At 60.8% G+C, this 25,276-nt stretch overlaps 1 protein-coding gene across 5 annotated transcripts in view; it reads right to left on the reverse strand.

Moving 5' to 3' along the window:
• CACNA1A (calcium voltage-gated channel subunit alpha1 A) overlaps positions 1–25,276 on the reverse strand; it is a 232,268-nt gene that overhangs the window by 89,348 nt on the left and 117,644 nt on the right. For all 5 annotated transcript variants that reach the window (XM_081284893.1, XM_081284894.1, XM_081284891.1 and 2 more), the window contains 3 exons: positions 13,524–13,615; positions 10,103–10,255; positions 7,188–7,381 (listed from right to left, as the gene is read on the reverse strand). In XM_081284893.1, the coding sequence (XP_081141019.1) occupies positions 7,188–7,381; positions 10,103–10,255; positions 13,524–13,615 (439 nt within the window). The remainder of the gene's footprint in view (positions 1–7,187; positions 7,382–10,102; positions 10,256–13,523; positions 13,616–25,276) is intronic.

Genomic DNA, 25,276 nt, shown 5'->3' on the forward strand with positions numbered 1-25,276 from the left:
GCCTTTCATTGTGACAGTTACAGGAAATGACTACAGTCACCGAAAAAAGGGCAGAGGTGGTCCTCCTACTTTGTCACCTCCCACCCTTGTCTCTTCCCCAGATCACCCCAGAGGGCTCCCTGGGGCCTCTATGGGTGGGACGCCCCTGCTGGCTCTCACGCCCTCCTGGGTCAGGCGAAGGGCAGCTGTGGGCACCTGGGCTTGGCGGAGGTTGGAGGGCGGCTGCTCACTGGTCAGCGCACTGACACGGCCGGGGGACCCGGTGACAGATGGCCCTGTCTTCTGTCCACATTCTGCTGCCTGGAACCCTGGCCACCATCAGCTCTGGGCTCACCTCTGTCTTTCGATAGGGCGAAGTGGCCCTTCCTGGGTGGCCGAGGGCCGAGAGATGGGCGCCAGCCAACAGGGAGTGGGTGGAGAGATCTGGGCTGCTGTTTAGGTCAGAGGGCTGAACCTGCAGAGTGAGACTCTCCGGGGGTGTCCAGAACAGTCCCTGGCATCGTTCTCCACTAGCAAGGCCCCTAGTGGCACCTCAGCAGGGTCCCCTCCTCCTGCGCTGGACCCGGAGCGCGCAGGAAATGCAGCCCTTGCTGAGACCGTGGAGGCTTGGGGATGCTCGTTACTGCGGCAGGTCCCTCCACCCTGACAGATACACCCTGACATGGCCACCGTTTGCTCCTTTGCTCCCGAAGGCCTTTCTCGAAAGACACCTTCGCACTCACCCCCTGTCGAGGTAGGTGTGGGAAAGGGTGTCTCCTGTATGTCAGGTAAAGAAATTCCCCAAAGAGCCAAGTTCAAGGTCACTATGAGCCCGTGGACCCCATTCCCTTCCCCTTCGGCCTCGGCTCAGCTGATCCCTTCTCCTCCCCCAGCCTGAGGGTGTCCCCATGGGGACAATCTCCGGAAGGAGGGACCTGGCCCTCCCTCAGTCCAGCCGGAGGTCTCGTCCTCTTTCTGGCCCGTTTCACCCTCTGAATGATCTTGTTGATGTTCGACTTGAGGCTGCCTGAGCGTCAGCTCTCCGCGGGTGGACATGCTTCCCGCATGGTCCCCAGAAGACACCGGGCACATAGTAGGTGCTCACTAAGCCCTGGCTGAAGGGCGCACACCATCCTGTGTTACCATGGTAACCAGAAGTGCATCCCAGCTCCTGTGCAGGCCCCTCCCTGACAGTCAGAGGGGGGCTCAGCCCCTCCACCACGTGGGTGGTGCCCCTTCAGGCTGACCACGTGCCTCCCTGACCCCATCACCCCCAGGCCCCGCCTCTGGGCCAGCGAGGGGAGGACGTGCCTTCCCTGCAGCTCACGGGGGTGGCGGGCACGTCCCCCCTCCCACCGTGTCCCCCCCGCCCCGTGCTAAACCTGCAGAGCCTTAGTCACAGCGGCCTGTCGGGTGGACACTGCGCCCAGCCTGCTGCCCAGCTCATGAGCCCGGGTAGAGGCTCCTCCCTCACAGCAACGGCGAGTCCCCTGAGGCACCCTTGACCTCATGTTTTACTTTCCTGTTTTTTTAAGCCTGGCTCATTCAAAAAAATCAGGATGGAAGATGTTAAAAACAGTCCCTCGGCTCAGGACACCCATTCCCCGGTGTATGAGGTAAAAATGGGGTCGATTTGACCGTGAAAAAGCCAAAGTCTGACAGTGGCCTTGAGGGAGGCCGCAGGCCCCAGTTTCCACCCGGTGTGACCTGTCGCGGCTGGTCATTAGTTTCTGAGTTCTATTTTCCCCACTTACTCTCAAAACTGTCCTGGTTTGGATGATAAATGACGTGGGCTGTCTGCCGAGGAAGCGTGTCCCTCCCTGGCCTCACCAGTGGCCACTCTTGCCCTCGTTAGCTCCCCTCTGGCCACGTGGGCAGCAGCACGGCTCCTCACAAATGCCAGGACACTCCTACCCCAGGGCCTTTGCACTGGTGGTTCTGACCCCCGGCTGCCCTTCCCTGAGATACCCACAGGCTCCCCGTTGAGGTATTCTCCAACGCTCTCACTGCCCTCTAACACCATCTTGGACGCAGAGGGTAACAGGGTCCAGTCCCCGGATCCCCACTGGCACGCAGCTGACGGCTCTGGGGTTTTGTCTGTGGACCAATCCCTGCCGTGGAGACCGCCGGACCCTCACAGCCCCCCGTGATTCACATTCACCATCTGCCCTTATCTCACGGATCACCCGCTTCCCCCACTAACACGCCAGCACCTCAGTGCCTGCACATAGTAAGTACTGACAGTGTACCTGCATACAGGAATCGTTTGATAAATGTCTTGGATAAACGGGGACCGACTGTCCCCAAAGTCAACTACTTTGATATTGGACAAGACAAATATCAGTGAATAAGACCAGGCTTATGTGAAAGATCAGAGCCGGCGGTCAGTGACTACGCATCAAGGGACACGCATTTATGAGCACCAGCTGAATACGTTTCTGCTGTTCCTTTCATTAGCATTATCTAAGGGAAAGAAATAGAGAAAAAGGGACAGAAAGAGCACAGAGAGGGGAGGAGGGGGAGGAGGAGGGGGAGGAGGGAGGAGGGGGAGGAGGGGGAAGAGGGAGGAGGAGGGGAGGAGGGGGAGGAGGAGGGGCCGAAGGGGGAGGAGGGGGAGGAGGGGGAGGAGGAGGAGGGAGGAGGGGGAGGAGGGAGGAGGGGGAGGAGGGGGAGGGGGAGGAGGGAGGAGGGGAGGGGGAGAGGAGGAGGAGGGGAGGGGGAGAGGAGGAGGAGGGGAGGGGAGAGGAGGGGGGGAGAGGAGGAGGAGGAGGGGGAGGAGGGGGAAGAGGGAGGAGGAGGGGAGGAGGGGGAGGAGGAGGGGAGAAGGGGGAGGAGGGGGAGGAGGAGGAGGGGGAGGAGGGGGAGGGGGAGGAGGGAGGAGGGGGAGGAGGGGGAAGAGGGAGGAGGAGGGGAGGAGGGGGAGGAGGAGGGGAGAAGGGGGAGGAGGGGGAGGAGGAGGAGGGAGGAGGGGGAGGAGGGAGGAGGGGGAGGAGGGAGGAGGGGAGGGGGAGAGGAGGAGGAGGGGAGGGGGAGAGGAGGAGGAGGGGAGGGGGAGAGGAGGGGGGGGAGGAGGAGGAGGAGGGGGAGGAGGGGGAGGGGGAGGAGAGAGGAGGGGAGGGGGAGAGGAGGAGGAGGGGAGGGGGAGAGGAGGAGGAGGGGAGGGGGAGAGGAGGGGGGGGAGGAGGAGGAGGAGGGGGAGGAGGGGGAGGGGGAGGAGAGAGGAGGGGGAGGAGGGGGAGGGGGAGGAGAGAGGAGGGGGAGGAGGAGGGGGAGGGGAGGGGGAGGGGGAGGGGGAGGGGAGGGGGAGGGGGAGGGAGGAAAATGTACGAGGAAGAGAGGACGAGGAAGAGTGCGGGAGGAGTAAGGACAGAGCCCAAGGCTGGTTGGACATGACTCTTCTGCTCTCTAGGGGACCTCTGTGAGCCTCAGTTTCGTCATCTGGAAGACAGGGCTGAAAACATCTCCCTTTAAGAGGTCGTCTAGGTCACTGTTGGCGTCTGTGGTGGGAACGGAGATGGTCACCGGCTGAACTACCCGCTCCCTGGGTCCTTCCACAGCTGGGGATGGAGCCCAAGGTCCCGCAAGGGCAAGGGCTCTGCCCCTGAGCTCTGGCTCCAGCCCGCCCTCCCCGGGACCCGACAGGAGCCACCTGTGAGAGCCCTTCCTGTCAGACGGAGAGTCTCTGGGGCCAGGGACAGAGTCTAGCAGGGCCCACGGATTTGCACAGAAAATGGTGACCCCTTCTATTTCCTCACGCCCATGGGAAATGGGGCACTTGGTCATCATGAAGGGAAGCAGCAAATGGCGTTAATATGGGCAGAAGCTCCCGCCACCAGGGGAAGTCCCATCAGGTGACAGCACGATGGCTTTTTTTTTTGGGGGGACACCAGGGATTGAACTCGGGGCGCCGACCACTGAGCCCCACCCCAGCCCTGTTTTGCATTTTATTTAGAGACAGGGCCTCACTGAGTTGCTTAGGGCCTCGCTGTTGCTGGGGCTGGCCTTGAACTCGCGATCCTCCTGCCTCAGCCTCCCAGGTCGCTGGGAGTGCAGGTGCGGGCCCCCGTGCCCAGTGGGTGATGTTAATCTGGGAAGAGCCCAGGAGAGGCTCAGGGGCACCTCGTGTATTTGGGGGGCTGTGAATGGGACTGTGCCCCGGGAGCTGAGGTCCCGACTCCAGGACCCCAGGAGGCCGCCTTGTCTGGACACGGGGTCGTGCCGAGGTCATTGGTTGAGCTGAGGTCAAGATGGAACGGGGCAGGTCGAATCTCCTAGGAGGAGGAGGGACAGGCCACTGTGGATCTGCTAGCCAGGGCCACCAGGATTGTCTGCCACCAGGAGCCGGGGGAGGCCAGGGAGGGTCCTCCCCAGGCTGCTGGGGGGTGGCTGTGAGGACCCTCTGCAGGGCAGCTCCTGGCCCCCAGCAGCAGGGGCAGCTGTTTCTGTGTCTGAGTCATTCAGTTCATGGCCCCAGGGTGACACAGGAGGTGACGTGGGGAGGCTCCACCCAGGGAGGGAAGGGCAGGAAGGACCGGCTGGCCGGGAGGTTCCCAGGGCCACTGACCGGGGCACCTGGGTGACAGGCGCAGCCGCGGGGTGTGGGGCATTCACCCACCCGTCCGTCCCCCGGGCACCTGGTGGAGGCTGCTCCGCGGATGTCCCCGGGAGGCCTGGTGGCCGCGGCAGTCCCAGGGAAGGACAGAGTGATGGGTGACCCCAGGGAGGGCTTCACAGTGGAAACCTTTTGGACGGCTGGGGTGGGGACACTCGGGGGTTGGCCCTGGGCCTGCAGGGTGACGAGGTGACACGCAGCCCAAGGCCAGCAGCACCCACCTCCTCGCCCCTGTGACAACACCACATCACAGACACCACCAGTGTCCCTCATGGGACAGAGACCCCTGGGCGAGAAGCTCTGCCTCAGAGTCTCAGGAGCCCGGAGGACGACGGTGGGCACAAATGGTGGAAAGTTCTAGAAGTCGGTTCTGAGTCAGGCTGCAACCAGTCGGTCGGGGTGGGTGGGACATTATGATAAAAATGTCAGTCGTGTTTCTAAAAGAAATACTAAGGTGGGGTCTGGCTCCTCCTGAGCTCGGCCAGGGCCACCCTCGCTCCTAGGCGAGGTCTGATTACGTGTGACCAGTCCCTGTGTCCCGGGGCAGTGCGCAACAGGCACAACCGTCTGGGGCCCGCCTTTCCGCCCACTCTCAGGCTGCACCCTAAATGGGCGACTGAGTCGAAGGTCAATTCCCATGAATCTCCCTCCAACCTCTGGGGGGACATTCCACAGAAGCAGGCCCCAGCCCAGAGGGGTGGCCCAGCCCCGCGCAGGAGGAAGCCAGGCCTCACTCCCCAGTGGCCAAGCCCCACACGGGCCACACCTCCGTCTGCAACCGCGGCGTCAGGGCAGGGCCCGGGGACCATGGAGGGTCCACAGAGGCGCACGTGCCAAGTGGCCTCAGGACGCTCCACAGAGAACCACGCTGTGGCTGCCTTGTTCCTAACCCTAAGTCTTTGGCTCCGGCCTTCTTCAGCAGGGGACAGAGGACTGATCTGGGGACCTCCCTCTCACACAGGTGGATGAGAGGAGGGTTAGTGTGTTGGGGACGAGGGGACATCTCAACAGGTGTCAGAATTATAAATGACTTTAACCTTTGACCCCCAGCTACGTATACACAAAAGCACGGAAAGCACACAGGGTAGCTCATGGCAGCTCGTCCGCACACGGAGGTCGGCCCGATGTTTCCCTCCAGGGCACCCACAAGATGGAGTACTATGCTGCTGTCTAAAAGAATGAAGAGGGGCTGAGGTTGTGGCTCAGTGGCAGAGCACTTGCCTAGCATGTGTGAGGCACTGGGTTCGATTCTCAGCACCACATATAAATAAATGAATAAAACAAAGGTTCATCAACATCTAAAAAAAAATTAAAAAAAAAAAAAAAAGAATGAAGGGGCCATCGGTGCCCTGCAGTGGGGAAGGCTCCGGAATATTCTGCTACGGGAGTGGGGAGAATGACGGACCAGAACAGCAGGCGCAGGAGCCACCCTCTGGTGTGAGGAGGGGAGGGGGCTCAGAGCTGACGGAGCCATGCCACTGTCCTCTGTGTCTGCCTTTGCCTATTCAGCCAAGTGCACATCAAGACCAAGTGGCAGAGCTGAGGCTTCTTGTGTCATAATGCCCTAAACGGCAGAGACGACCCTGCACAGCGTTGGCCTGGCTCCAGGGACTGGGAGCCGACAGACACGACTGGACGCACTCGAGGTCCTGGCAGGTTCCGGGCCACTTCACATGGGGCACGAGAGCCCGGGGTCCCGGGCCAAGCCTCTGTGGATGGTGAGTGACAGCCGCATTGGCATAAATAAAAAAGAGTGGCAGAGGGAGGGGGCTGCGTGGGGGGAGCAGGGGACGGGGGCCGGCGGGGCCGGGGCCGGGAGGACGTCTCTCATCCGCAGCACTTTAAGGGCTGGGGAGAGGCACAGAGGCCGCATGCTAGGCATCAATATTTAAAAGCTGCTCAATAAAACATGCCTCGCGCTCTGCTTTCCAAACCTACCTCCCCAATGCCTGAAGGTCAGGGTGGGGCTGGGATCTGCTGTCCGCGTTGGACTGCAGCCTGGGGACCACCCTGGCCCTGACCGTGGCCGGGGAAGCCTCCTGCGTCTCCCCATGGCCAGCCATGTGCGCACGTCCAGGTCTGCACGTCCAGGCTCGAGTCACGCTTGCCCCAGGAGTGGGGGCCTAGGCAGGAGGTCCCAGGACCCCAGACGACCCACAGCATGGGGTACACTGTGTGCACAGGGCCCTGGTAGATGTGTGCCCTGGGCCGTGACCTCCACCTCTGGGGGAGGGCTGGGTGACCTCCAGGGTAGAGCCACCTTGCCTGGGTTCAAAGATACTACTCTGTCCTTTCATCCATGTTAGGTTTGGGATTGCACGACTTTGACAGATTTTAAAATCCAAAACGACATCTAAACACTTGCATGCTGCAAAATGAGGTCACATTTGTGTCCCCTCCAGACCTCCCTGGCCCCAGGGACCTAGTGGTTAGAGGTCTGCGGTGAGCCTCCACCCTGGACTCCGCAGAGGCTGGTCCTCAGGCTGCCTCCCCTGGCTCCCGTTTCCCCATCACAGCCCCAGGAGCTGCCCTGCTCCCAGAGGGCCACCTCCCTGTGACCCTGGTGGTCCACATCCACTGTCCCAGTGTCACTTACATTGTAGAGGAGGTCAGTCCAGCCTTCCATGGTGATACACTGGAAGACGGTCAGCACAGCGAACAGGATGTTGTCGAACTGCGTGATCCCGTTGTTGGGCCCTTCCCAGTAGGGCTGGCATTTGGTCCCGTTGGGGCAGGTACGGGCGGGTTCCTCTGTCCCACACGGAGCCGGGGACTCACCCTGAATGTCATCTGTGAAAGGGAAGGGGAGGAGCGTCAGGACAAGGATCAGGGAAACCGGAGAAATCAGAACCCATGAGTGTTTAACGCTGTTGGGAGAAACAGCGATTGGGGTGAACTTCGTCTTTTTTCTTTAATCAGGGCATGGCTCGATTGATTTACTGAATACTTTCTCCTTCACTGAATTATTCTCCAAGCTTCATTATTCATACCTTCTTGTCTTCTGGGGGTTATTTTTGCTGTTACTTTCCTCAACTTTGAGAAGGATTAACTTGGAGGCTATAAATTGTCCTTAAAGAGCAGCTTTAGCTGCATCTCAGAAATGTTGTCAGTCATCATTATCATTATTGCTGAGTTATTTTCCAATTTCCATTTCTTCTTTGATCCACGAACAATGAAGACATTTCACCCTTCGTCAACTCTGGGTCCCTCTCCTTTCACCTCTTCTTTATACTTTGCCAACTAGAGATCTCAGTTGCAATATCATTTCACCCACAAATAAGAGCCTTGTCTCTTAATTTTTAAATGCTTTTGGAGTTTTCTTTCTGATTTCTGGTTGAGTTGCCTCGTGTCGGGAACCTGTTGGGCTTTTGTCCCAGCCTCCTGACCCCTGCTGGGGGAGCCTCGTGGTCCGTGGTCAGGTCTGGTGAACGCGCGGGGGTCGTTGGCTACAGCACTCTTCATGCCACAGTGAGGAACTGGCCACCGGGCTCCTGTCTGAATCCTTGCTGGTTTTCTTCCTGGCCTGTCTGGGCTGGGGAGCTGTTCTGGGGGCAAGGGACAGGGGTATGTGCAGCCCCTACCCCAATGGGTGGAGAACAGAAGCCAAGTTCTCCCCACAGAGCAGGGGCGGACTGCGAAAATGTTGGCAGGGAACACAGCGTGCCAGGGGACAGCCCTCTGGCTGGAAGCCAGGACGGCCTCGGGAGGAAGCAGTGGGCGCTGAAGGTCGGGTCCGGATCCCAGGGCGTGGCGGGGCTGGGGACCTGGACTCCAGGGCTCTGGGCTGGAAGGTGGCCTCTCTGGGAGCCTGCCTCCTCTCCACAGGGTCCACGCCTGGCCCATTCCCGTCCCTTGTGCTTCAGCCCAGTCACCTGGGATGTCCCCTTTCCCCTGGCCTCCAGTGGACATGCAGACAGAGTCACACGTGGGCCTCCAAGTGACGGTCGCGTTCCTCCAAGGATTCTGGCAGCTCTTGGGAAGCGGGGAGCCTTCTGCTCTGCCTCTGCCTTCCCGGGTGTTCAGGGGGCCCCCCTCCCGTGGCCCTCCGCCCGCCCCACGAAGCTCTCCAGGGTGGCTTCTAGAAACACCGCCATCCAGAGAGTCTGCGGCGCTTGGTTATAAATACATTTTAAAATTAACCTGCGGCGGGCGTCTGTGTATAGCCGTCCCTGGACTCACACAGCTATGTTTTTAATTGTGAGCTTTTCAGTCACCCGCCTAAACGGAGGCTCCCCACACCCACATCTGTACCCCACAACCGCATTCAGAGCCAGCCAGCCCAGGCTTCTCCTTGGCCCATCTCAGGTGGAAAGGAACAAGACCAAAGTTCACAAAGCTCAGGACTCACGACTCCTGGTTTCTCTGCTTGGGGCTGACGGTGCCAAGGGCCAACAGGCTGGCACCTCTCCCCTCCCTCTTTGCCCCTCCCTCTCCCCCTCCCTCTCCCCCTCCCTCCCTCTCTATTTCCACCTGGGTGACGAGGCCAGGTGCAGAAATAGATCTGCCTCAATTAACACCTTCTTCATTGGGGAAAGAAATAATTAGGACGTTCCAGATTGAGCCGCTTCACACGCCCAGGAGAGGAGGGGGGTGGGGAGAAACGGCCCCGCCCCCGCCCTCCCCAGGAGCCTCCCCTGCGCTTCCCTCCCCTGGGGGACGAGGGGACAGGTCTCAGGAGCTCCCTCTGCTGATCCCCGGGGGCTGCTGGGTGGGAAGGTGGGAGGCAGCCATTTCCGGGTCCTCTTCCACGGCCGCCTCTCCCAGTGACAGGCCCCTGACTTCTTTCTGTTCGGGGTCCCCTTGTTCTGTCTGCCTCCTGGGCCTCAGCTCCCCTGGCTCAAAGGACCAGTGTGACCCCCCCAGGCTGCCACGTGGGCACAGCCAGGGTCCAGACACGGGAAGGTGGGTGTCCCCTCTTATTTGACTCCATTCACAGGGCGGCTGGAGTTGGCGGCCGGGATTGAACTGGACATGTCTCGTGGAGTCAGGAGCCTGGTCCTCGGGCCCAGGAGGGTCCCCTGCCTGCCCTGCCTGCCCGACCCTGGACTGACCGGGACTGGGTCCTGATGGGGGCCGGGCATCCCCGCTGGGCTATCTGGAGCCACGTCCTGGAGACCGCAGGGGGCTCTGTCCTGCACTAACCTTCTACAGGACAGTCGCGGTACCCAAAGGCAGGCAGGAGGGGCCTTCATGATGAGACACCCCCCAGGACAGGCTGGGGTCACAGGACCCCTGATCCCCTGGCTGGGGAATCTGACCCGTATGTCCAGCAGAGTGTGTCCAGCTGCCCCCAGGGTTAGCCGTCAATAGCGCAGCCTGGGACACCTTGCCTCCTCTGTGTCTCCCCACCCCGTTCTCCCGGGGTCGTAGCCCAGGTCATTCCTGTGAAGCCTCTGGTCCCTGGGAAGCAGCACAGGTCCCCTGAAGGAGCATCTCCCACCCCCAGGAGAAGGACAAGCCCCTTCCCGAGGGAGGAGGTTGGCAGACCCACGTCCCGTGGCTCGGACCTACCTGTCCCCTCTTCAAAGCAGGTGGTATGAAATTTTCCCATATAAAATTCTAACCCTATGATTGCAAAAATAAGGATAGCGAAAAACAGGAGGAGGCCGATCTGCAGCAGCGGGATCATGGCCTTCATGATCGACTTCAGGACGACTTGTAAACCTGGGGAGACACAGACAGCCCCGCCGTGAGCCGCGCCCCGACCCACCACCAGGATGCCCGAGGGAGCCCCCAGCACGTGGAGGCTGGGGTGGGGTGACAGTGGAGGAGGGTGGTGGGGGACCCCCAGAGGCTGGCCCTAGGGCAAGAGGAACCGTCCTCCACAACTTTGCACAAAAGCTCCTCCCGTTTCCTCGAGTTCTAGCAGCTACCCGTGGGGCGGCTGCAGGGTAGGGTCACCCCCAGCTTTCACAGGGGGCAGAAAGGCCCAGAGAGGGGCTGCGCTTCCCCTGAGGGCTCAGGAATGGCAGAGCCGCTATTGCAACCCCAGCCCAGGTGACCTAACCCTAATGCTCTGCTGAGAACAGTGGCGGTGAGCGAGGGGACAGGGAGTCCCCGGGGGGCAGAGGGCACGGGTGCCAGGGGTGTGTAAAGGCTGGGGTGTGGGGAGCTCTGCCCCGGTCAGCCCGGATCCTGACCATGAGCTCAGGGTGGCCTCCCCCTTGGCTCGTGCTTGAATAACAGCTTCAGTTTCTTCCCAGAGAGGAAGAGGTGACATGGACACGACTTAGGTTTGCATCCTGTTTGAAAAGTCTCCCCAGTTCTGAAACTCAAGGGAGGTTCGAATAACAGTAGTTAACCCCTTTTCTTTTGGACTCTCTGGAAGGAGACAGAATGAGACTCTGGTTCCAAACGAGGTCCAACCCACAACCAGAGCGTGCTCCTTGGTATCCACGGGGACTTTTGTGGGACTTCTCCGAGGACACCCAAGTCTGTAGATCTCCACCCACTTGTGTAAAATGGCATCGTCTTTGTCTAGAACCTACACGCTGCCTCGAGTAGGACTTAAAACCATCCCCAGGTCACGTATTATGCCTAAGGTCACACAAATGACAGGTGGGTATCTATGAAGCCGTATTGTTAGGGACTATGACAAGGAGGAGAGCCTGCACATGTTTGCACAGATGCAGGTTTTCCGTGAATTTCTGATCCACAGGAGGTAGAATCCACGGACGCAGATCCCACCGACGCAGGGAGACAGGTGTGCGGTTAAGGTCCGTGCATACAGCTCGGGGCTTTGCTGCTTCTGGACCACAGTAAGAGGGGGATGTGATCAGGTGGGCCCAAAGGGCTGTCCTACTCCAAGGGCCACCAGGTAAGCACCATGCCAACAGGGCAGTGTGGTGCTGGTGCCCGGCTAGGACCCATCGCTTGCTGGTGCGCACGCCCTGTTGGCTGCTAAGAGGCCCCCGTAGCCCCTTCTCCGTGGGATTGCTCTAAGTGGCCAGGATCTGCCTCACCCGATGCCATCGCTTCTCCACACCGCATCCTCAATGACAGGCCAGTGAGGTGCAGAAGGCCCTGCTCACAATGGGGGTGGCCTCTGGCGCACCCAGAGCTCTCCATGGGTCAGGCTAGGGTGGACTCCGTGGAGAGGGCGTCTTGGCTCCTCTTCCCCTCCCTGTCCCGCCGCCCTCTGGCTCTCTGGGGGGGAAGGAGCCCCTGATAGTTAGGGAAACCTGAATGCCTGCTCAGCCTGGCCGTCCCTGTCCCCGTACCAGCCAAGCGGCTCCGTCCGTAATGGAGCTTACAGCGGCGCCTGTGCTGGAGTTTGACTGGCATGTCCTCCCAGGCCCTCGCTACAAGGCTGGAGGCACAGGGGCCGAGGCTAGGCAACCCAGGGACCTGAGAGATGGCGCCTCATGGGAGGTGCCTGGGCCATGGGAGGGTCCGGTCAGGGGAACTGTGGGTCCTGCCCCCTGCTCCTGGGCTCAGGAGGAGGCGAGGGGGTGCTCCAGATCTGACCCTGCCCGGCCCCTGCACCTGTCCTGCCCCGCCCCGCCCCCTGCCACATCTATGCCCCGCCCCCTTCCCCTGCCACACCTATGCCCCGCCCCTGCCCACCCCTGCCCTGCCCCGCCCCCTGTTCCTGTCCCGCCCACCCTGCCCTGCCACGCCACACCTTTGTCCCGCCCTGCCCCCTACTTCTGCCACACCCTGCCTCATCCCTGCCCCGCCCCGGCCCCGCCCCCTGTGCTTGCCCCGCCCCTGCTCCTGCCCTGGCTCGGCTCGGCCCCCTGATCATGCCCCGCCCCTGCCACACCTATGCCCTGCCCCTGCCCCGCCCCTGTCCCTGCCAGGGTGCTCTGGTTTGCCACAGGCTCAAAGGCGGTGCGGCCACCAGCCATGGGCCAGAACCTCCGAAACAGAGCTGAAATAAATCTCTTCTCTTGATAAGCTGGTTGGCTCAGGTGTTTGTTAGGGTCACAGAAAGCCAACGCACATGCCAGCCACACACGGGGCCTGTCACACAGAGGTGGCCTAGGCAGAGACCCTCATTAGTGCTGGCATCTGAGGCCCTTGCTTTAACACGATCCTGGCACCTCCCGGGATTCTGAGCAGAAACACCTTCTTTCTATAGAATGTAACCTGCTGTGGCGACCTGGGAGGTCTGGGCTCTTTAACCCGCGTGGCCACGAACCTGAGGACCAGCCAGCACACCTCCAGAGCAGGTAGCAGTAGAGCCTGACCGCCGTGGAGAGAAACCAGTCGGAAAATACGGAAGACACGCAGAGCGGTGCCTGGCTCGTAGTAGGTGCTTTGAGAATCATTACTCTCACCAACTGGGCGTTTGGCTGCTGGGTTTGTGGCTTCTGGTCATTTTCCCTGGGCTGGGGGTGGAACCCAGGGTCTTCCCTGTGCCAGGTGAGTGCCCACCACCGAGTCACGGCCCCAGCCCCTGCCTTTAGATTCTGTGGCTGGACCTTCGCTGGGCCCTGCCTGCTGCAGCCCCCCACAGCAGGGACAGGTGTGTCCTTGCAGAACAGGGAGGCAGGGGGCACAGCGGGGGCGTCTGAGCTCACTGCTGCCAACCTTAGGAACCCAGGTGAGCCCTGGGCTTTCCTGACCTCAGGCTTCTCACCTGTCGGATGGGTGCCCACCCGGCATTTGTGAGGAGAAAATAACAAATGCCACCATGCCGCTGCCCAGGCTTGGAGCCACACTGTCACAAAAACCTCCGTTGGGTATGGAATGAGGTGCCGGGTAGTGCTCAGTGGCTCCTGGTAGATAGGAGGCGCTCAATAAGTGGGGGAGGCTCCGGGCTTGCTCTCAGGAGCTTGCTCAGGCCTGCAGCCAGGTTTCTGGGGTCCCCGAGGGAGCCTCCCCAGAGAGGAGCCTGCCGTGACCCGGGTGGGGCCTCCTGAGGTGCTCTGCAGGGGACCAGGGGCTCCGGGGCTGGCCAAGGCCTCGGGGTGGGAAACTCACGCACTTGGGATTCCAGACACCAGCTTGAGTGGCCGCAGCACGCGCACTGCCCTCAGCGTCCGCAGGTCGAACTCCGTCCCGACCGTGGCCAAGATGCTGCAGGAGAAGCAGAAGGGGACAGGAGGTGGGTCTCGGGTGGCAGAGGCCAGGGGTGCGTGGGCTCTGTTGGCTGGGGGGGGGCACAGGCCGGCCTTGACCTTGCCATCCTCCTGCCTCAGCCTCCCAGATACCTGGGGTCACAGGTGTGCGCCACCACACCTGGCAAAAAGAGTCACTCTGAGAGAGATATGCAAGTGAATACGGATTGTGGCCTCAGGTGACATGGTCCCATCAAAGCTGCCCAACAAACGAGACCAGGCCCTGAGACCTCTGCAGGGCTGCTGGCTGCTGAGGAGACGTGGGCTCCCTCCCACGCCCGTTTCCAGAATGCGTCCAGGTCACAGCGAGGGCCAAGGAACACCATGACAGAAGACATTGTCACCAGAGCTGCACCTGAGGGACAGGAATGCTGGACACCAGAGGACTCTGTGGTGACGGCAAAGCCTCAGGAGACTTCTCAGCTCTGTCCAGGGGCCCGGGTCTGACATTGTGGCCTGTGGCCACCCAGTGTCCACACCCCACAGCTTCCTCCCAGACAGAGGCAGGGCAGGGATGGGGGCACCCAGGGCTGCGGGAGCAGGTGGGGCCCAGCCATGACCCCCAGGGAGGTAGCCTGCCCATGACCCCCGCCTTGAACTGCTGCACCTCACTCTACTTTCTGGGCCCCCTGGGTCACCCCAAACTCAAACAAGGTGTCCTTGCAGTTCTTTTTTTCAGGGTCACCCCCGGAGCAGAGATGGGCACCTGAGACTGACCCACTTGCTCCCCCCAGCAGGTGGACCTCTGAGCACGTGCTGCACAGAGCCGGGTGCCAAGCCACTGTGCCCCACAGGGTGGCAGAAGGGCAGCTTCAACCAGAAATGCCGAGAAATGACCTATTCCGGGTCCACGGCGAGCCCAGGGACGGCTGGGGAGAAAGCAGGGGAACAACAGGAGGTGTCAACTAGCCCAGGACCTGAGCGGCCCTCGCCTCAGGGGGGCAGTCTCCCAGAGGTGATGTGGAATCCGTGCAGTGGGCACCCGTCTGGGAGGCCGGCCAGCAGAGAGCCTGCGGGGGACCGTCCTGGCTGGGAGCTGTGGTGAGGGGTGAGCGCTGGCCACGCACCGACTTTGGATCTGATGGCTGCCGTCCTTCCCCCACCGGCCTCCTGACGTCAATGGGGGCTCCTGAGTTCTGCCTGACAGATCCCCTCCGGGACGGCATGGCTTCGTCCTTGGTTGGTTGGGGGTGCCAGCCTGACCCTGTGCATGGTGGGGTCTTCCTCGATCCATTCCACAAACAGGAACTGGGCACCCACACCCCGGCCCTGTCCAGGTCCTGTGGACGCGGGTACGGGGATCCCTGGTGGGCAGGAGGCCCACAGCAAACCCCGTGGCACACAGAGGTCAGGAGGATGGGCACCCAGGAGGAAGCTGCCCAGCCCAGGGGAGGGCCACGCTGGTGACAGGGGCTGGGGCCACGGGAGGACACCACTCGGCCACGGGCAGGGAAGGAGCTCCACGGGAAAGTGTTCAGGGTCACCCTGCCCAGTGGAGATCTAATGGTCACCGGGGACACGTGACATTTCTAGGAGCCGCATGGACGAGGTAAGAACAGGAACTGACTTTAATAAAGCAGTGGCTCTACCCCACCCCACGCCGCTCTCCGTGTCCAGGAGCCTGGCCGCCAGATCCCGTGACCCACACCGCCCAGGTCCCCTGTGTCAAGTGTGAGCACTGACATGGAACCACCCCACCCTGCACAAGTGAAGCCGTCCCTAGGTGACTCGTGACTCTGATGCCATGTCCACATTACGTGCGTAGGTGAGATACTGTATAATGACAAGACGTTGATTCACAGGGAACATAGTGCCTGTGCCAACCTGCCGTGAATCTCCCTTTAAACCCTCACAGCCACCGTGGCCACTGGCACTGTACTGGCCAGCCCAGGGGAAGTCACGGGAAATAGATGTTTGAGTTCAGATCTGAAGGAAGGGAAGACAAGCCACACCAATAATGTCGGCAGGCAGAGGGGACGGCGGTGCAAAGGTCCTGGGGCACGACAGCGCCTGGTACATTTGAGGAAGAGCACGGGCTGGGGGCTGCAGCCAAGTGAGCGAGGGGAGGGTGGGAGGCTACCAGGGTGGGGAGGGGATGGGCAGATGTGAGGGCCTGGGGATCACCACGCGAACTGTGGCTTTGGCTCCGAGGTCGGACCGTGGAGGGTCCTCGGCAGAAGAGGGACGGGGGAGGAGCAGCTGCAGGGGTCCAGGGCCTCTACCCAACCTGAGGGTGGATGTGCTGGACACCATGGCGAAGCTGAGCTGAAATCAGCCGTGCCCTTAGGGGACCTGCAAGAAGGAGGGCAGGAGATTCAGCCAAGCTCTCCTGACCCCAGGGATTTGGGAGGCAGGAAATGACTGTGGCCAGAGCCAGCGCGGCTTCCATCCAGGGCACCAGCGGTTCTAGGCGACGGTCAGGGCCAGGCCTGGGTTTCTCCTTAGCTGACCTTTGCCGCAGCTTGTCCAAGGCCCCATGTCCAATGTGACTTGCTGTCCCCTGGGTGAGAGGCGCCCGGATAGGACCGGGTGGATTGGACGGTGCAGGGTGGGGACTCTGGCCCTGCGGATGGTGGTCACGCCAGGTTTTGAAGCCGAAGAGGGATGCGCGAGTGGTGTGCGTGGGGAAGACTGCCTGACACCTAGGGACAGCTCAGTGGTGAGGAGGCTAAGTCAGGAGGGAGGACGGATAACCCACGGAGAGCCAAGGCGGGCAGCACGGCTGGGCCTGGGTGGCGGCCTGGGGAGGCCCTGTCCGTGCACAGCCGCCTGCGGGGGGGGGGGGGGGGGGGCGCTATCCCGCTCCTCCCGTGTGCGTCACCGGGGACCAGGACTCTCGGGGCTCCCGCCAGGGGCTGCAGGGGTCGGGAGGCGCAGGTGGCCCGGCTGATAGCGGAGGGGGTCGCGGAGGCCACGTGGCCACAGGGCTGAGGGGTGGCTGCCTCCCAGCGGCCAGTTCCCCGCCCCCACCCCCAGCCCAAACCTCCCAGTGGCCTCCGCCAGGCCCGGGGTGAGGTCCGGGCTCCGCGGGGTCCGAAGCCCCCCAGCCCCCCGCACCTAACTCTCCTTGATGCTGCCAACGAGAAACCCTCCCCCGTGCCCGGGTGGACCTGCTGGTGCCGCTGCACTGTGCCCGTCGGAGCCCACCCAGGAAGTTCACTGTCTCCTCCGCCTTCTGAAGGCCACCCTGGAGCACCTTCATGGCCTGGCGGGAGGGGCGGGTGGCACCAGGTGCAGAGGACAGGGCTGCGGTGGACCCGAGGCCCCGGGGAGGGGTGGGGGGAGGAGAAAGAGTGCGCAAAACAAGCCGAGGACGAGGACCGAGAGGATGCAGAGGGGGAGGAGCCTGGCGGGACACACCCCCAGGTCAAGTTCAAGAGCATTTTGAGGAAGGCGAGGTTTTCAGGCAGCACAGAGAGGGTGAGCAGGAGGCAGAGGATGGACAGTGTCCATCGGCCCAGCCCCTGGTCCTAGGTGTCCTGCTGCGAATGACCGCACAGAGGAGACCAGAGGCGAGGAGCTGGGAATGAGAGCTTGTCGGGGTGGGGCTGGGGGAGGGAGCCAGCACATTTGTGCTTCAGGGCAGAGGTGCCCATGGCGGTCACTCGGCTTTCAGAGCTGTGCTGCCCACCAGGTAATCGGGGGCCACACAGCGTTAAATACACACTGAAGTTGATTTAAACTCAATGCAAACCAGACACTCCCGTCCCTGCAGGGAGCTCCGTGGGACAGGGCAGGTCCTGGCACTTGGCCCCAGGGCAGGGACACTGGTTGGTTTTGTTCACACCTGTGCCCGGAATACAGCAGGTGCTCAATAAATGTTTGTGGATGGATGAACAAACAACTAAGTAACACTGTTCAGAAGCATGGTGATAACTAGCGGACCTTATTCTGGGAGGGATGGATGGTAGTTCAAAGGGAAGAATCATGGGGCTGGACGTGGTGGCGCAGATGGTAATCCCAGAGATGCAGGAGGCTGAGGCAGGAGGATCGCAAGTTCGAGGCCATCCTCAGCAACTTAGCGGGACCCTATCAGAAGGACTGGGGCTAGGGCTCAGGGGTAGAGCCCCCCTGGGTTCAATCCCTGGTTCCACAAAAAAAGAACAGGATGGACGAACTCTCAGGGTGTCCACTCGGTAGCCACCACCCTGCCTGTGGGCACAGCCCACCTCCAGCAGGGAGACAGAAGGCCAACAGCCTTTTCCCAGGATTCCTTACAGTGGGAGCACTAGTCACATGACCCAGTCACATGCCCAATGCTTCAGGGAAAGGGCTTCCTGCTCTTGAGGAGACCCTGTGGCAGGAAGCAGCCCCTCTTCCTGAGACGTCTTGGAACCGAGGCAGCCATGGTGGGGCCGTGTGTAGTACAGGTCCTCAGGGAAGTCCTCAAAGTGAGGACAGAGGAGCGGATGGTGGAAAGGATCCCTCGGGGACACTGCAGAACCACCCTGCAACCAGCTGACGGCCTCCAGACGTCTTGTAACCTTCTTCCTAGTGACCAGGACATCTGGTTGCAAGTCCCCGTTGAGCAGGTCACTTGGCCTCTCTGTGCTTCCCTTTTCTGAGTGTGAAACAGGAATGATGACAGCCCTTCTCCGACGGGCGGAGTTTCTGCAAAATGTCTGGAGCTGAGCACGGTGAGCTTGGTTCACGTTCGCCTCCAACTCATCATCGTCTTCATCACTTTTCAATTTTGTTATTGCAGCTAAATTCTACCAGCGCTGGCGGCTGGAGGGACGTGCGCTGGCTGCTTTACCCTTGAGGCTCCGAGTTCCTGGCCAGCTCTGTGTTCTTCCCTCCCTGTCACTGCCAGGGACCTCGAGACCCAGAGGGGTTAAGCTACTTGACCACAGTTACTCAGCTAACGCGGGTCCTGAGCATGGCTGTGGCTTCTCCACCACCCGCTCCCCTTCCCTGGGACCTCAGCCAAGCCCACAACCCCCAGCCTGAGCGTGGGAAGGGACTCGATTTTCTCTGCCAGTTGGAAGTCAGAACGTCAATTAAATATTTACAGAGGAACAATCACCACGGGCTCCATGGGTGAGAGAGCAAAGGTCTTGGGGTTGAGAGATCTCATGGTGAGAGCGGGGTTACTAGTTGAGGGGACAGGAGGTTGGGGGGCAGCATGACTGGGAAAGGGGGTGGCAGGGGTCCCTGTGGGCCCTGAGCCTCAGGTTAGATGAAGCAGCTGCCTCTCAGAGACTCTGGCCACGCACTCCCCAGATGGGTGCTGCAGGGCAGAACTGCTTCCCACATGGTCTGCATTCTTGCCACCCTGAGGTGACACAGTTTCTCTTTAAATTCACTCTTTATCACTGGGTGCTACTGTCAGAATGCATGTTCCTCCAAAGTTCTTGCAATAATAGTAAGAGGCGGGGCCCTGAGGAGGCCACTGTCACCAAGGCAGAACCCTCAGCTGTGGGATTAGCCCTCCATGAAGCAGAGGTCGACAGGAGCCCCCTCCTGCCCTCTGCTGCCAAGAGTGCCCAGCAAGGAGCCGTGGAGAAGCAGGGCACAGCCTCCTCCTCGGCCTCCCGCCTTCAGAACTGCACAGGATTCATATCTACCACTGAGCCACATCCACGGCCTTTTCATTTTTTAATGAGACAGGGTCTTGCTAAGTTGCTGAGGCGGACCTCCAACTTGGGATCCTCCTGCCCCAGCCTCTGGAGTTGCTCGGATTGCAGGCCAGCGCCCCTGGGCCCAGCTCAGTCCCTGTTCTCAGCCTTTTCCTTACAGCAGCACCGACCATGGATGATGACACCTGGCTTTGTCCCCTCCTGGGCACATTGCTTCTGATGGCCTGATCTAAACCCTGGAGCGCCGCGTGGGGTCCCTGCTGTCCCCGGTCCCGGGCTCTCTGCTCGGTCTGTGGCGGCCCCTGTTCATTCATCCCGGCGCATCCGCTCCTCCTCCCGCTCTTCCCTATTTTTATCCTCCTCCCCACGCGGCAGAGCGTGTCGTGTTTAATTTGGTCGCTGGAGCAGTCCCCGCGGAGGGCACGTGCTGCTGGGAGCGTGTATTTTTACCCGACAGCGGGCACCGGCCAGAGCCGCTGAAGCCCCTGGCCATCTGTGGGGCACAGCGTGCAGCCTCGCGCTCCACAGGCATCTCTGCCACCCGGGGGCCACCAGGGGGGACACCGCATTGGGCACAAGGGACCCAGGCTGGATGCCTGCGCCTGCGCCCAGGGGCCTGGGGCTCTGCTGACCCCGACCCGCAGCAAATAGCGCACTTTAGCCAGCGGGCGACTGCGTCCCAATGTCACTGTCACCTAGGGACGAGTCCCCAGGAGATGAGCCACCTCCGGGCACCAACGTCTCACGTGGGCCACTCGAGCACCGTCCTGGAGTCAGACCCCGTGGACCCCGAGGACCCCCCGGGGTTAATGGCTCCTGCCAGCCGCGGGGACCCAAGCACCCGGAGGGCTGCTGGGTGCAGAGGGCTAGAGAGCTTCCGGGACCTCCAGGAGGTGGCGAGGACCTTGTGGGCAGAGGCACCGGGGCGCACAGCAGCCAGGCAGGGACTCTGACCCGGGCTCTCAAGGCACAAACTCCTAGGGCAACAATACAGGACCTGGGGACATGAAAACGCAGGTGTTCTGTCAGACAAGGCCAGGGGCCAGGCCCGGTTGTCCCGTTCCCTGTGTGTCTTTGCAGGAGTCACTCAGTCTCTCTGGGCCTCGGTGTTTTCATCAATGAAAATGGAGAGAGTAGACCCCATGTATGAGGGCGTCCCAGGTTGGAGTGGCTCCATGTTTGACCAGAGACACACGGCGAGGAGAGTGAGGGGACCTGGCTGCTGTGTGGCTCTTCAGAGTCAGACGAGAGCGACACTCCACCCAGCCCCTCGGCCGCAGTCCCCTCTCCAGGGCTCACGCACGTGGCTTCCGTGTCGGGCAGCACAAGCGAGTCCTGCCCCGTGGCATGGGTGGAGACCCTGCAAGGGGACATGTGCACCACTGGTCACAGCACAGGACAGCAGGGCGGGAGGGGCCACACCTGAGCCACCTGTGAGGGGCCAGCTCTGTGCCCAGGGAGGCGGGAACAGCACCTGTGCGTGCTGGGGGTGAGTGTGCATGTGAGTGTGGGGGTTGGAGTGTGTGTAAATGCATGTGAGTGTGTCTGTGTGTATGACAGTGTGAGTGTGTGTCAGTGTGTGTGAATTTGTGCAGGTGTGTGTAGGTGAATGTGTGTGTGCATGTGTATCTGAGTGGTTGTGAGTGCATGCGACTGTGTCTGTGGGGGGGTCTAAGCATGTGTGAGTGTGAGTGGTTGTTTGTGAGTGTGTCTGTGTGGTGGTCTAAGTGTGTCTGAGTGGCTTGTGTCTGGGTGTGTGTGCACAAGAGTGTCCGTGTGTCAGCGAGTGCATGTGAGTGTGTCTGGGTGTGGGTGTGAGGGGTGGGGAGGTGGGGCTGGGCCGAGGGGCTGGGTGGAGTGTCGCTCTCGTCTGACTCTGAAGAGCCACACAGCAGCCAGGTCCCCTCACTCTCCTCGCCGTGTGTCTCTGGTCAAACATGGAGCCACTCCAACCTGGGACGCCCTCATACATGGTGTCTACTCTCTCCATTTTCATTGATGAAAACACCGAGGCCCAGAGAGACTGAGTGACTCCTGCAAAGACACACAGGGAACGGGACAACCGGGCCTGGCCCCTGGCCTTGTCTGACAGAACACCTGCGTTTTCATGTCCCCAGGTCCTGTATTGTTGCCCTAGGAGTTTGTGCCTTGAGAGCCCGGGTCAGAGTCCCTGCCTGGCTGCTGTGCGCCCCGGGGCCTCTGCCCACTCTCTAGCCCTCTGCACCCAGCAGCCCTCCGGGTGCTTGTGGTTTAGAGCAGAGGATGGGCCTCGGGGCGACTCCCGCGCTCTCCAGGCCCAGGGCTTCCTTAGGGGGAGAGGCAGCCCCAGCAGGGAGCGGCCTGCACCTGGGGACCCAGGAGGCACCCATGGAGAGGACTCGCTGGCGGCCAGGCTGCCCTCCATGACCTGCCCATGACCCGGCCCAGAGACAATGGAAAAGAAACCCTGGGGGGCGGGGCTGAGAGGAGGAGGGAGGGACCGGGCAGCGGCGGGGTGTCGTGCTAACAGGGGACGGGTCTCGGCATCAGAGTGGCCATGGAATCAAGAGACTGAAACCTCAAGAGGGACCCGGATGGAGTGAAGCACCGGGAGGAAGGGACAGTGGTGTCTGCAGCTGAGTTCCCGAGGCCCAGCGGGAGGCCCTGCAGGAGGCTTAAACTGAAGGAAGGTTCCAGCCTAGACCTGATGCGTGTTCAAGGAGATGGGAGTGTCACCGCCCCAGTGGGTCACCTCCACCAGGTGGAATCCACAGGCTCCACACCCTGGTGAGGTCCCTCAAGCACCCAAACAGGGCGGGGGGGAGCTTATCCTCAGGGTCCGGGGCTGCACCCCGGCACCGCACAATAAAATAAATAAAAATGAAAATGAATCAGACAAAACAGCAGCAAAAACAAAGCTAGTAGGCCGGTGGCGCTCCTGTCATCCCAGGGGCGCGGGAGGCCGAGGCAGGAGGACCACAAGCTCAAGGCCAGCCTCAGCAACAGCCAGGTGCTGAGTAACCCAGGGAGGCCCTGTCTCTAAATAAAATACAAAATAGGGCTGGGAGGGGGCTCAGTGGTCGAGGGCCCCTGGGTTCAATCCCGGTACCTGCGGCGCCCCCTGTCCCCCCAAAAAAAATAAAGAGAAAAAAAATTAAGTTCCCACAGTGATTGTTTGGGAGTTTAAACAGCCCCGCTGCTTGGGGAGGGGGGTTGGTGGCAGTTTCTGCGGGAGCTAGGCAGAGCCTCACCCAGGCTCGTCACTCCTGGGAAGATCCCTGGGGAGCGTGGAGACGTCACCTCAGGTGAGATCTGGGCGTCCACAGCAGCCTTCCTTCACCCCGACTAGGGAAGACACCAAAGGCCTGTGGTTAGTGAAACAGGGGCACAGGTGGCGAGGGGCACAGGTGACATGGGACATAGATGGCGAGGGGCACAGGTGACAAGGTGCACAGTTGGCGAGGGGCACACCGCAGAGCCTGGATGACGGACAGCTGCTGGGGTGACGGACAAATCTCACACACATCAGTGGAAAGAAGCCGCCTGGCTCTTGTGCTCAAAGTTCAAGAACCAGCAAGCCCCGTGTGTGCTGTCTGGCGTAGGTGGCATTGCGGGTGACTGCAAGGGCACACAGGGCTCCTGGGAGCCGAGGATGTTCCACTCTTTGCTTTGGGCACAGGTTACAGGAGTGCGTTCAGTTTTCAAATTGTCCAGGCGGTGCCGTAGATAAGGGCGCTTTTCCATGCAGACTCTGATATAGTTTTAAAAATCAGATAGAAAGGAGCTGGCATGTATCGCGTGCTGGCTCTGGGGATGGAGGTGTGGTTGTCTTATCCAGTCTCCACGCTAACTAACCCTATGGCAGGTCCAACCATTCGCTCTGCTTTCCGTATCAGAGAGGTTGAGTCCCTTCCCCCAGCTCACACAGCTAGTGTGCAGCTCAGCTGGACTCCGATCCAATGTCTCATTCGATTCCAAGTATAGACATCCTTCAGTATCTGCAGGGAGGTCAGTTCCTGGATCTCTGTGGACACCACAACCCCTCTCCACGCTCAAGTCCCTAATAAAATGGCGCCGTATGGGCATAGAACTTGGGCCATCCTCCCGTGAACTGTAAGCCACCCCTTGGTGACTTGGCTGTGGTTATGAATGTTTTTAGAGGATAATGATGAGAACACAGCGTCTGCTCGTGTTCCGACTTTTTCTAATAGTCTGATCCCTGTTCGGTGAGATCCACGGACACGGAACCCTCTGGACCCGAAGGGTGACTGTGCTCTGAGACTCTTGCCGGGCCTGCAGATGCGGTGGGAGGTGGCTCTGACCCAGGGCAGGAGAGAGAAGGAGACGTGATCCCCAGCAAGTTCAGGAGAGGAGACAGTGAACGCCCCCCCCCCCCACTTCCTAAGGAAAGTTTGGCAAGAGCCTGAAGAGATGGGGCGGAGTTAATGGAGCAGCGGCTGGAGAAGGGGACACTGCGGGGCCGAGGGGGGCCGCCAAGGGGCCGCCATGCCGGGAAGCAGGGAGCCCCACCCCATTCCCCTGCACAGTTCTGGCCTCTGACATGGTGTCCACACATGGCCAGAGCTTGGGTTCCAGGCGCCACCACCCCCTGAAGCCCTGTTCACAGGGGCTGAGGTTGGGTTGTGGCAGGTCCCCGAGGTTCAAGGGTGGGGAGCTTGGTCCCTGGGATGATGGCAGAGGTGCTGGCAGGGCCTATAAGAGGCAGGGCCTGGGGGGCACTGCCCCTGGAGGGCTAAGGCAGTTCGAGGGCCTTGCGTCGTAGCTCTTTGGGGGGTTGTTATGAGGGAGTAAGCCTGGCCTCGCTGTTGATTTCCTCTCTCCTCAGACAGGCTCGCCCGCCATGATGCCATCTTCCACGGGACACAGCACCAGGGTCCCTCACCAGAGCCCGAGGATGTTGGTGCCATGCCCTTGAACCTCCCAGTGTGTGAGCTACATAAACCTCTTTTCTTTACAAAGTTCCCAGCCTCCAGCTTTTAGTTATAACAACAGAAAATGGACCAAGACAGGTACCCTGTGGCCCTGCCGTTGAGTTAAAGTGGGTTACATAACTGGGCATTCAGCAGTCACCGCGGTGTGGGCGGGCTCCTCTTCCCACACTGCTCTGGGCCCTGAGAGGTGGGCCCTGGACTACAACTCCCAGAATGCTCTGCTCTGGATTCTGGTGGTTGGCCAAGGGGAGGGGCTGGGACAAGTTGGAGAGCGGGAGGGAGGCTGACTTCAGTCCCGCCTGCCTTCACTGGGTTCCGGGAAAGCAGGGCTCCTGACGGCTTCCCTGCAGGGGGCGCGGCCTCCCTACCTCCTTCACCTGCTGCCCCTCTTAAGCTCTTCATCGGAACCGTGTTCCTCCTTACCATAGCCTCGGTGGGAGGGTGGGAGGGGGGATGGTCCCTGACGGCTGCCTCTGAAGACCCCTAAGTCACCCAGTGTTGGGGACCAACGTCTCAGGAGAGGCAGGAGCTGATTCCTGGTGTCCCCACTCCAAGAGGCAGGGGTCCTTGGCCACTGTCACTCTGTCATTAAGGCCAGAGCAGTCTCTGAGGGCAGGAGGTCTGAGAGAGGACATGGGTGGACAATGGGGTGTTCCTTAAGTGGCCCTAGGGTGGGGCTTGCAGGGAGATGGGAAGGACCAAGATGTGGAGCCGGAGTCTCAGGGAGGACCCTTGGCAGAGTGCCCCCTCTCCTTCGTGGGCACTTTTCTCGATGGCTTCCTGGCTTTGCTGATGGGCATATCCATGTGACTGGCCAGCTGTGGCAGAAGTCCTGTGGGTGACCCCAGGTCAGCCAGAAACATTACCCAAGTGTTTTCTTCAAACTCTTTTCCCTTCTGTATTTTAATACGGAGGAGCCTGGAGACCTTGGGGACCACGGGTTGACAATACAGAGCCACAATGCTGAAGGAGCCTGGGCTCCATCTCAGGAGCAGAGAGCTGTCCGTTATCCTAGAACACCTCTTTGAAATGTAGTCTACGTACAAAATGGAATACTATTCAGCTATAAAAAAGTAATAAGATCCTGTCACTTGCAGCAACATGGATGTA

The sequence above is a fragment of the Spermophilus citellus genome (genome assembly GCF_964194105.1).
Source record: "Spermophilus citellus genome assembly, chromosome: 3".
Classification (NCBI taxonomy): Eukaryota; Metazoa; Chordata; class Mammalia; order Rodentia; family Sciuridae; genus Spermophilus; species Spermophilus citellus.